The sequence below is a fragment of the Notechis scutatus genome, chromosome 1 (assembly GCF_049901735.1).
Source record: "Notechis scutatus isolate UNSWTSFEM ecotype Mainland chromosome 1, rNotScu1.2, whole genome shotgun sequence".
NCBI classification, from domain to species: domain Eukaryota; kingdom Metazoa; phylum Chordata; class Lepidosauria; order Squamata; family Elapidae; genus Notechis; species Notechis scutatus.
Genome location: NC_142009.1, coordinates 202,646,715 through 202,658,246, shown reverse-complemented (window position 1 = coordinate 202,658,246; position 11,532 = coordinate 202,646,715). Strand labels below are relative to the sequence as shown.

At 38.9% G+C, this 11,532-nt stretch overlaps 1 protein-coding gene across 1 annotated transcript in view; it reads left to right on the top strand.

The window, feature by feature from the left end:
• Nucleotides 1–2,608: 2,608 nt before the first annotated feature.
• EPC2 (enhancer of polycomb 2) overlaps nt 2,609–11,532 on the top strand; it is a 54,316-nt gene continuing 45,392 nt past the window's right edge. Inside the window, exon 1 of the mRNA XM_026673498.2 lies at nt 2,609–3,041. Coding sequence (XP_026529283.1) covers nt 2,889–3,041 — 153 coding nt within the window. The 5' untranslated portion in view covers nt 2,609–2,888. The remainder of the gene's footprint in view (nt 3,042–11,532) is intronic.

Genomic DNA, 11,532 nt, shown 5'->3' with positions numbered 1-11,532 from the left:
TTTATTTTTAAATTGTATTTCAAGAGTTTTCCTGATAGTAAATATATACAAAGGAGACATCAGTGATCCAGTATCTACTGAATATATTTGGAATTTTTATAAAATAGAACAGTGTCCATTCACATCATACCTACTAAGCAACTGTGATTGTGCTCTTGCCAGCCACACACACATATGAAGATACAAGATCACAATATAAAATGTAAAATTTAAATATCAGCTAAATGAATACAAACACTAGAAATTTTAATTTTATCATAATTATACATTTATTCATGTTGTCATCTACTTTTTCACAACCAAATATGGGTTGTGAATCGAGAACTGTGGAGACCTTGAATAGGCAACCAGTTATTTCTATTTTGCCTGCCTAGTGCGGAAGCTCCAAGAAGCACAATAACCTAGTCACTCTTATCTAGTGGAATACTGCTTCTGACATTGGTGTAATGTATTACCATCAATAACCTCATCCGTCAGGAATTTATCTAATCATCTTCTAAAGCCTTCTATGCTGGTGGCAACGCTCATATCTTTTGCAGCCAATTCCATGTACTATGTGAAAAAGAATTCTTTTATTTGTTGGACTCTAATATTTCAAGTATCTCCTTGTCTGCTATCTCCACCTCATACCAAGTTTCTACTCCCTTTTATTCCTTCACATCCTCCACACTTTGAAAGCTTGAGATCTTTTTCCCAAGGGATGGCTTGTTCAACCCCTTGTTTATTTACTGACTGCTGCTCCTTCTCTCAAAGACACTTGAGAGTTCAGAGTGATTTCTGATGAGTCCTTTATCAACATGTATCCAACCATGCTGTTTTCTTAGCAACAGTACCCAAGTGATTGGTCACTCCTGCCTTACGAGGTTTTTCATGTTCATAATCTAGCCTATGGCTTTGGTGTTACTGGATGGTCTGTCATCCAAGTCCCAATCAAGTCTCTCTGGTTTAGCTTCAGGCATGTTCAACCAGGTACTGTCACCTGCTAGACATTTTTGTCAACATGCGCTTGGGGCACATACATTGTGGCATCCATATTTTTTTTGCTACCTTATATTTTACAGAATAACCTATAGCAGAGTCCTTGGTGCTCTCTGAGCTTGGCTATACTTTATATATCCAAATCTTTATAATTGGCTAAGTTCCCACTATAGCTCCTAAAATCACATTACAAACAGTCCTCTACATACAATGTGTACATCAGTGTACCATTCAAAGTTACAACGGCACTGAAAAAAAGTCTTATGTTTTTCACACTTATGACCATTGCAGTATCCCCATGGTCACATGACCAAAATGCAGACGCTTGGCAACTGGTTCATATTTATGCATTTGCAGTGTCCCAAAGATATGTGGCCACCTTTTGTGATCCTCTGACAAGCAGTCAATGGGAAGCCAGATTCAGTTAACAGCTTTACCAGTAACTTAACAATTGCAGTGTTTCACTTAACTGTGGCAAGAAAGGTCGTAAAATGGGACAACATTCAGTCAACAAATGTCTCATTTATCAACAGAAACACCAGGCTCCATTGTGGTTGTAAGTCGAGGACTACCTGTGTATATCCCCGTTGCCAGTGCCTTCTAAACTTATATCGATTTCTGGGTCTCCAAAAGAATTATAGACAGCAAATTTCAAATTGAGGACTTAGCTAGTTCAGTAAAGAATAGTTGTAGGTTGAAATGAGGGAGGTCCTTGGTGCTCTCTGAACTTGCTTGTTTTCTTGCAGATGTTTCATTACCCAAACTAGGCAACCTCCTCAGTGCTAGTAAGGTGTGTGGGTTTGCTGTCAGTTTATATTTACAAATCAAATCAAAAAATAAATAAATATTCTAGTGTCTTGCCTATCTATGGTTGGGCTGTTTACTGATGACTCTGGCAGTTTCTTTAATTGGAGTATTTGTTTACTTGGCTAATTCAGCAATACTCTGAAGAAGAAAAAGCACCGCAGAGGGGATAACTAGTACCTAGGACAGAGTAAACTCTCCCCAAAGCCTCTTTTTTACAGAGCTACTGTCAATCGGGAGGAACTCCATCCTCCAAAACCGGAGGCGCGGGTCCATTTTTCCAGCTTTACTCAGCCATTAGCCCACTCGCGATTTGCCCGAGCCCAAAAACTCCGGCCGACCTCTAGAGTTTACACGGGGGCGTGTGGTGGTGGTGGTGGTGAAGGTGAGGTGGGCGTAGCCCACTCCAGCATCATCCCCCAGGACAAGGTGTGCAGCTGAGCAGCGATCTGTGCAAGACCTTCGGGGCGGGAGTGAGGGGGGGGGGCAACGCTAGCTGGCGAGGGGAGACACTGACACGGCTTCTTCCCCTCTGAGAGGGCGTCTGTTGGTGCCCTGTAGAATGCGCGCAGTGAGGCTCGGGTGCAGGACGGACGGGAGACATTCTCTCCTCAGCAGCCAAGCCGCGGGCGGGGGAGAGAAGGAGACGTCTCGCTCGCCGCTGGTTGCCGGCTGGCAGTGCGCACGCAGCCGCCTCGGCTCCTTCCTTCTCTCCCTCCCTCCCCCCAGCTCGCTCCATTGTCCCCCCTCCCATCCGCCTGCCTGCCTGCCTGCTCGCTCTCCCTCCCTCCCTCCCTTCTCTTCTCTTCTCTCCCCCCGCCACACCAGTTCCCCGCTCTCGCGTTGGTTGCCGGGATCGCTGGCCGCTTTGGTTAATGTCCGCCATGTTTGCCATGGCGCAGGGAGCGGATCGAGCGACCCCGGCGCGGATCTAGGGCTGCGGGCGGCTCTTCGAGGGAGCTGTTCCGGGGCGGCGGGGCTCTCCATGGTGTGTCGGGCCGGGGTCGGGAGCGGCTGGGAGGCGGCGGTGAGGCCGTAGTGAGGGTCCTCCTCGCCCCCCCAGCTCCCCCAGCCCGGCCCCGGGGTGTTATTGTGAGGGGGAGACAATGAGCAAACTCTCCTTCCGAGCCCGGGCGCTAGACGCCGCCAAACCGCTGCCTATCTACCGCGGCAAGGACATGCCCGACCTCAATGACTGCGTCTCCATCAACCGTGCCGTGCCGCAGATGCCCACGGGCATGGAAAAGGAGGAGGAATCGGTAAGGGAGCCGCGCAGGGGGGGCCCACCATTGTTTATCAGACGTCCCCCTCCCCTCACGGGAAATAGGCCATTGGCATTCACTAAGCGCCGCTACGCACGCTTCCCGCCGCAGCGGCGCACGTTCCCGATGGGGCCTGCGTAAAGAGCGCAGCGTAAACTCTCCTCCGTCGCCGTAAGCGGGGCCTTGCTCCGCCATCTTGCTTGCCCAGGACTCGCGAAGTGTTTTGATTAGCGGAGGGGGGGGGGAGAGAAAGAGGGGGAGAGGCCTTACGCTGGCGTAACTGGAAGGAAGCGCAAAAGGCGTCCCTGAATGGAAGAGTATGCGCGCCGGCCGCTATTGCCGGAACTTGTGAGCTGTTAAACCAGGATCGGTCGGGTTTTCGGTTTTTGAGTCGGGCCTTTGCGACTTGGCCTGGAGGACCGCTAGTGTTCCTAGTGGAAGGAGAGTCCTTGCTTCAAGGGATTCAATTCTTCATATGACAGGCTTTGCCTTCCCCCCACCTTCCCCCCCCCCCCCCCGGTTCGTTTTGAAGCTGGCGGCTCCTTTAGCAGCCAGTGGGGGTAGCTCTTCGTCTGCATAAAAGTGGCAAATCGTAGGTTTGGGGAAAGCGAGCCAAAGTCTTGAGTCCCCGTTACATTTTCATAAAATAACGTTGTGCCCTTTTGTTTTGTTGGGACTTTGAGCCCCCCTTCCCCTTTTTTCTTCTCTGACATTCTTACGCTTTTCCAAACCATGCTCTTAAGCTGTCAGTTGCTTTGGCTAATGTATAGGCAAAGTAAAACATCTTGAATTTCTGTATAATCTTCACCTCTGTTAACTTGACACGTCTGGGATGTTTGTATTTTAACTCACGAGACAAGCTTTCTAATTGCAATTCTTTCCTTAGGCAATTCGGAAATCTTTATGTATGCTTAAAGGGGGGGGGGGGTAAATTTAGGTTAGGATTGCACAGACTCACACATTTCAGGGGCAAATACTTTAAAGGCTACTATGTGTCCATAGACTTATAACTTGAGATCAATTAAGGGGACTAGTCACTGACAAATGGAAACAAACTCTTTTCCGAAGATATTTCTAATGACTGAGTATAATTTGCTGCAAACACATGGTACTAATCTATAGGTCACATTTGATCCCATTGTGAATTTAATTTTAAAGCTGCATGTGTAATTCTCCATGCTCTGTTGTGCAATTTGAAGAAAATAGCTGTTGTCTGTACTCTTGCTTGGGTAAAGAGTGCATTCTTTGCCCTAAAAACTGGACTTTATGTATTCTATCATTTTATTTTTTGCTTGCTATACACAAATTGCTCATGACAAGGGCAACGTGTGCATACAGAATTCATAGTAAATGTCCTTAGGAATTTCTTCAATGAAAAGATATCTCCGCCTCATTGCCAGCCCACATTGTACTTGATTGGTTTTTCAGAGGTTGGAGTTGTCAACATCAACAAAGACTGCACTTCATTATGATTGGCTTTCAAATTTAGCCTTTTAAAATAGACAGCTTTCTAGTCCTTGATTGGTAGCTTGTAGTTACATCTTAACTGTGTTTTCTTTTTTATTATGAATTTTAAAGTGGTGCTTAAATGTTGCTAATTCAGTGCTAGTTTTTTGTCAGATGTATGTTTGTAAAGTTAACTAATATTTACACATATTTTGTTGATTTTATTTTTCACTGTACAGATTAGTTGAAAACAAAATAACATCACTCAAATGTAAAAGTAATATGCAAAAAGTGGAATTGTCTAAACAGCCAGTCTAAAGTTGTGTTAAAGGTAACAGTATCATCTTAAACTAGATATAAAATGTGATCTATGGATGTAATTTTAAAACAATTTAAATAAAATTCCCATAAATTTATGCTAACGTTTTTACTACTTTGAAATGTATACAAACTAATAATTGCATGCAAATTGACATTTCCATCATAATCCATTAATTTTGCAGGAAAGTACTTCCAAATCATAAGGAGAGAATTTGGGAAATTATAGTCAGTTCTAATTATATTTACTAAGAAGTATTCCCAAAGTATGTAGCATTTATTCTGAAGTATTTTAGCATATTTTTGTTTTAAATATTCTATGACAGTGATGGCTAACCTTTTCGTTGTCGTGTGCCGAAAGTGCACGTGCATGTGCACACATGTACCTGCACCCATAATGCAATGCACATGCGTGCACTCCTGCCCCCTGCACATATGCACATGTGTCCCACCTGCACCCCGCTCTGTGCACATGTGCGGCAGATACCTGACAATCAGCTAGCTGGTGGGAAGCACGTGCGCATGTGTAGTGGAACTGAGCCAGGGCGAAGGCTCGTGTGCCAGCAGAGATGGCTCTGCGTGCCACTTCCGGCACGCTTGCCATAGGTTTGCCCTCACAGCTCTATGAATTTACAGATTATATAAAGTAAGTAAATACTGAATCAGTCATGTTTATTCTCATGGAAGCTTTCTCCAGACATGACTGAATTCTTATCCAATGTTCTGCCTTTCTACTGCAAGTAGTTGTCAATAAAAAAAAAACAGGGTCAGATGGCAAAGAAAAAAAAGTCTACTCTGCTGGGCTGTAGATCTCAGTGGGGTGTTGTCTAAATAGATTCTGAGAGTGTCAAAACTTATGTTTTAGTCATAATGACTTATATATTCCTTCCGCTATCAGAGCAATCTGCATTTCAGTACCAGTTTGTAGAAATAACTTCTCAAGGAATTACAGCTTTCATATTCTATTACTTGGAGTTTCCAAGGATGTCCAAGTTATCGTGGTGGGGAACTGAATGCAAGATTGCATGAGTGTAGCTTCTTCAACAGGGAGATTCTTAAAATGCAACTGATCCCCTGTAAATAGCTCTCCATCAATGAAAAACATAACCAAGACAATCTGGTGTCATCCAGCAGAGCTTCTTTTGTGGATTGCAGCTTATTCTTAGCCACAGTGGCACAGTGGTTAGAGTGCAGTATTGCAGGATACTTCTGCTGATTGTCGTCTGCCTGCAATTTGGCAGTTCAAATCTCACCAGGCTTCCATCCTTCCAAGGTGGGTAAAATGAAGACCCAGATTGTTGTGGGCAATAACTGACTCTGTAAACCACTTAGAGAGGGCTATAAAACACTGTAAAGCGGTATATATGTCTAATGCTATTGTTATTCTAGGTAACAGCATGGTAGCAATAAATGAAGGGATTTTTTAAAATTTTCTATAAAACTTAGTTGTATTGTGCTTGATTATATTCTCATTGGCTTGTTTTGCTCCTTTTGTTGTTTGAGAAAAATACATGGTGTATATAATGTACAGTATATTCATAGGCCTAACAATAGGGAGAATATGAAATGAGATTATTATGAAGTAACTGGGAACGTGGCCTTGAGTTTAACAAAGTTTAGTTCACAAATTAGGATATTTTATTCAGTCAGAACAGGGTGAATACATTTGATTCTCCCTGTTTTCCGCTTTTAAATCTTCACAAAATCATAAAACCATCTGATTTGTAGAACCTGGATGTGTTTCAGAAGGAGAACTCCCTTTTTTTAAAAAAAATATAATGGGAAAGAAGGGGATACTGGATTTTTTGACCAACACCTGCTTTCAATTCAAAGTGACCTTGATCTGTTACAGTAGTTAATTGTTCACAGCATCTTGCAAATTGAAGATCCTTAGTTTTATGACTCATTCCACTTTGTTGTTCGGTCTCACTGTGAGAACTTGTATAAACATAACAGTATTTTGTGAACTGCATTAGTTAGATGAACTTGTTTACTGAATGGAATGATTTGATGGAAAACAAAAATCAATAGTTTGACATTTCTACTACTCCATTTTGGGAGGGTCATATTAATTTTTAAAAATCATTAATTCCTTTTGTACAAGTATCACTTAATTATGTGCCTGAAATTTAACATGGACTTTCCTAATATAGAAATTATATTTTGGCAAATTTGATGTGTTACTCAAAATAACAAAACTACAGGTATAATAAAGCTTAAAAACTGCAGCCTTTTCTTACGAAAAGCTTTATAGTTTACAACATTTAAAAAACTTACGGTATACCCCCCCTTGCTAGACAATTAGGAAAAGTTTTTATGCAAATCCAGATACTGATTTTGCAATCAACCAACCAGATCCCAATCATGAATTCCTTTCAGTTGAGAACTGACCTGATAGGAGAGCTGAAGATCCATGGCTCTCATTATTCCATCCTTAATTACTTCCTAGCTGCCCAAAATGAATTACGATGATAAGGAAAGGAAGGCTAGCTTCTGGGCCCCAGGCACATATAGAAATAAAGCTTTTCTAATTTCAGTATCTGTTAAAAGCATTCAGTGAGCCATCATAAAATATTCAGTTGTCCCCTTTCTTCCATTGTTTGTTTAACCAGAATGTGTTATGTGTGTACCACAGCTAATCAGGGCTGTTCTCTTAACTGGAATTGGAATTCCATGTTAAACACTAGTTTAAAATGAAAAATTAAAGTTTTATTAACATTCTTGGAGTTTAAATATAATATATAAATGTACATATTCATTTCTGTCAAAAGCATATGCTGACTTATTTTAGACAGAATGTGTTTCATAGATTTGTAAAGTATGTTACATTGATCATTTTCTGAAACCTCTCAAGCTGTTGCAATACATTGTTCTCCTCTTTTTTTGCATTGAAGAAAATAAAAAAAAATCACCTGATCCTCTGTTTTATCTTGATTTTACTGATACAGTACAGTAGATACCAGATGAATTAGCTAAGCCAGCAAAAAGGAGTGTACACACTTTGAACTTCATTTTTAGTTTCTGTTTCAGCTAAACTAAACAATTTAAACTAAAAGTATCTCATTAAATGAATATGTCTGTGCAATAAATTGAATTCTATTCCAGCCAATCACACTTGAGCCAATGTGCTGTACCAACGTAGCCTATACAATATGTTGCTGATTCAGAAAATAGGACTGAGTAATCATAGTTAGGTTCACTGAAAAGGTGGAAGAAAGATGAACATTGCAGGCACTGTGTCTTATATGAACATAGACAAAAAAAAATTTAAAGTTAAATTTGGCCTTCAACTCCACATTGTTTCCAATAGAACATTATGTGAGTAATCCCTCACTCTGGCTATCTACAACATTTACAATATACAATTTTGCTGGTATATGACATCTGCCAATCTGTCTATATGAAGTCAGAGGTTATTTCTTGTACAGGAATTGTATCTTATGGAAGATTTTGGTGCATTTAATGTAGCCTAAGTCAATATGCCAGTGTAATAGAAATGTAGTTCCAATGATTCAATTCAGTTATTTCAGTGGATTGGATTAAAAGATTTTCATTTTCAGTTTTGAAACACAGGAAAAAGCCAGTACTTGACATAGAAGCATTTCATATACAATTTCTATAGAAAATAATAGTGGTAAATCTAAAGTAATTACAGTCAAATATATGTGCATATTTTTACAGAAGTAAGTGCCACTGAATATAGTGGAACCTATTCCTACAAATAATTTGCAGATGGTTAAAGATTTGTCTATTAAAAATAAGAATAGCTGAAAATTGTAATATACAATTGCAAGATTGCAATTTAATATTATTAGAATCTGCTGCAAATTGTTAAATGTCATCATACTTTTAAAATACATTGATTATATAGTACCATCAAAAACAGTATGTGGAAATGAAGCAACTTGGAAAGTCTAGTCTGTCATTTTAATTTCAGAAGGATTTTTTTTGGTCTTAAACTCTGAGAGGAAGATAGTTCTGACAAACTAAGAGTAATAAAAGTGGACACCAAACAAATGAAAGTACACCCCCTCAAAACATGTTGAAGAGTAAAGTGCTAAAGTTAAATAATTGGGAAAGAGATTTCTTGCTCCTGTGTTGCAAAAATGCATCCAGTACTCATCCAGGCTCTCTTTAAAATTGTAAATGTGCAGTGCTGTAGATGTAGCCACAGTCCCCAGTTTTTACATATTACTAATATCCTTTGTTTGCAGCCAAACACATGGTTTATAATATTGGTATGTTAACTCTTCTATGACAAACTCTGTTTGTGTTGACTTGGTTAGGTCTCAAATTTCTATTTCCCAAAGAATTAAGAAAATAAAATCTTTGCACAGCACAAAATATGAAATTGTTACAAAGCCAGTGGCAATATTTGGGAACGTCTAAATTGATAATACCCTTGAGGTAAATAGAGAATCAGACCTTGGAGGTAGAACGTGTGTGTAGGGGCTGTGTCTTAGGAAGCCGTTTAGTGATGGGAATCTTCCATTAGTGGAACAAGAATTGACAAAAATCATTAGTCATATAGTGACCTTCTGATTGGTTTAAATTAGATTTGGGCATTGTTAAAATGGGAGAAATATAGTATATAAAATTATCTCCCTTGTTCTAGTGAAAGAACTGTTCATTGGATTAAAATACTTTCATAGGAAATATATCATTGAATAGAGCTAATGTGATTTATGTTACAAAGGAAAGTTGGACTATTAAGACCTTCAAAGGCCCTACCAGTCCTATGATTCTAAGTCTTACCTGTTCATTTTTCGTTATGAAAATTAGATACATTTCTAAGATTGCTATATGATTCCTGTGTGTGTTTAATACACATTAGGTCAAAACATGTTCGTGATGTAGATACAGTGGTAGCTTCCCCCATTGTCCTTCCTCTTCCGAGGAGATATATCAGGATGTATATCAGGATCCACCTTTTTAAAAACAAAAACGAAAATATTCTGCCCAGCACATTATACATTTTTTCTTTGGTAATTTGTAGCTACAAACTGTCCCCTCAAAATGAAAAAAAAAGAAATAGTCACACAAATACATTTTATAGGCGTTTCTTGCTTACATTAGGTAAGTTTATTCTAATACTTTAAAGACATCTGCTATAGTAACTTGTATAAGCAAATATTTTGTGTTTTTATTATGATTTCTTTAACCCAAGCTCCTTTAAATCACTTTTGAAATGTGATTTAAAATTGTGACAAAACTTTAATAGCATTTCGAGAAATATTATTATTATATTTATTTGCTACCTGTCTTGTCAGGGGATTGATGGCTCATGCCCATAAAAAATGAAGAAATAAAAAGGAAGTTTAAATGAAATGAAAATAAAATAGAACAATAAAATATGAACTATATTCTTTTAAATATGAATGTTGAGTCCTAAATCAGCATTGCTATTTACAAGGAACTTTTAACAAAAATGTATCATTTAGATTGTATACATATAAGCTATATTAATGCCATATATAGGTATTAGAAATTTTATATTAGTCCCTATGAAAAATAAGAGAGAAGGCTTGGGAAGAGAGAATGTAATACATGTAAGCTATTTGTAACATATGGAAAACGCCATTCCCATAAGAATGAAATGAGCAAAATTTTGTAGTAGTAGTTGTACTTTGAAAAAAAAAAAACATTCTATAAGAATTGCAAGGAGAATAATGTCATGATGTTACTGAATGGACATAAGTAGAATGTTCAGTGTTCGGGGTGTAAGTCATCTATCCATTTTGCCCTTTAATATTTTTTAAAAATGCCCCAAATTTAAGTCTTGTCGTTGGCATGCACAGCCACCAAAGGGAGGCAAAAGAGAGTAAATAATGAAGTCTGTTGCGATGCAGATTCCCTTTTGTATCTCTATTCCAACCATTCTTTCTATATTCTTTTGTATTCCTTTATCTGGTGTGGTAAAACTTAGTTACTTGGCATAGTAAATCTCTGCTCTCTAACAACAATATACCTAGTGGTTATTGTTGTTTTAAAATTGTACAGTACTTGCTACTTTACCTACCAGAAATTTCTTAGTGACTTAACAACTTAAAGTAAAAACTGTTATTGTTTAGTCATAATTGTTCCATTTATATTCCTTACCATAATTTACTGTTAGGTTAATTATATCTAAGTGACAAGAATCACAGTATACATTTAAAAAGTGTTCCTTGAATAGTATCTGAAGCTCTGGTTGGCTGCAAGTCCAATGGTGTAGTCAGAAAGCCTTCCCTGAGAGGATCCTCTGAATGTGTCTGAAGTAAGAATTGGTACAAATCATAGTAATTGTCTCCAGTTTTGGTGATTTTCCCTTTTAACACCTGCGCAACAGCAGATTCTTTGGAGAGGAAGAAAGACTCAGAAATTTACTGCTAACCATTCTCCATAACCACTTTTAATATCCCTATATTTAATGGTTTGTTATAAAGCTTAATTTTTATTTTAGAGACACTGCAAAACTAAGGTCAAAGATCCAGAATTTTTGGCATCATTCTATACCTGTTTTTTGTGTGGGATTTGCTAGGCCTTATAAAGATATAAAGAAGCATGTTGGTTCAAGTTAAAGCACTCTTCCTTAAAATGTTGAGACAAGCACAGCATCCCTTTGTCAGAAGGTTCGGTGCAGTTGCTTCAGGGTTCCTGGGTTTACCTGCCTTTATGTGCAAGCACAGACAACCCTTTTGCCAGATTTGCTGACAAAGTAAAGCAGGTGTGTATACTCATGCAG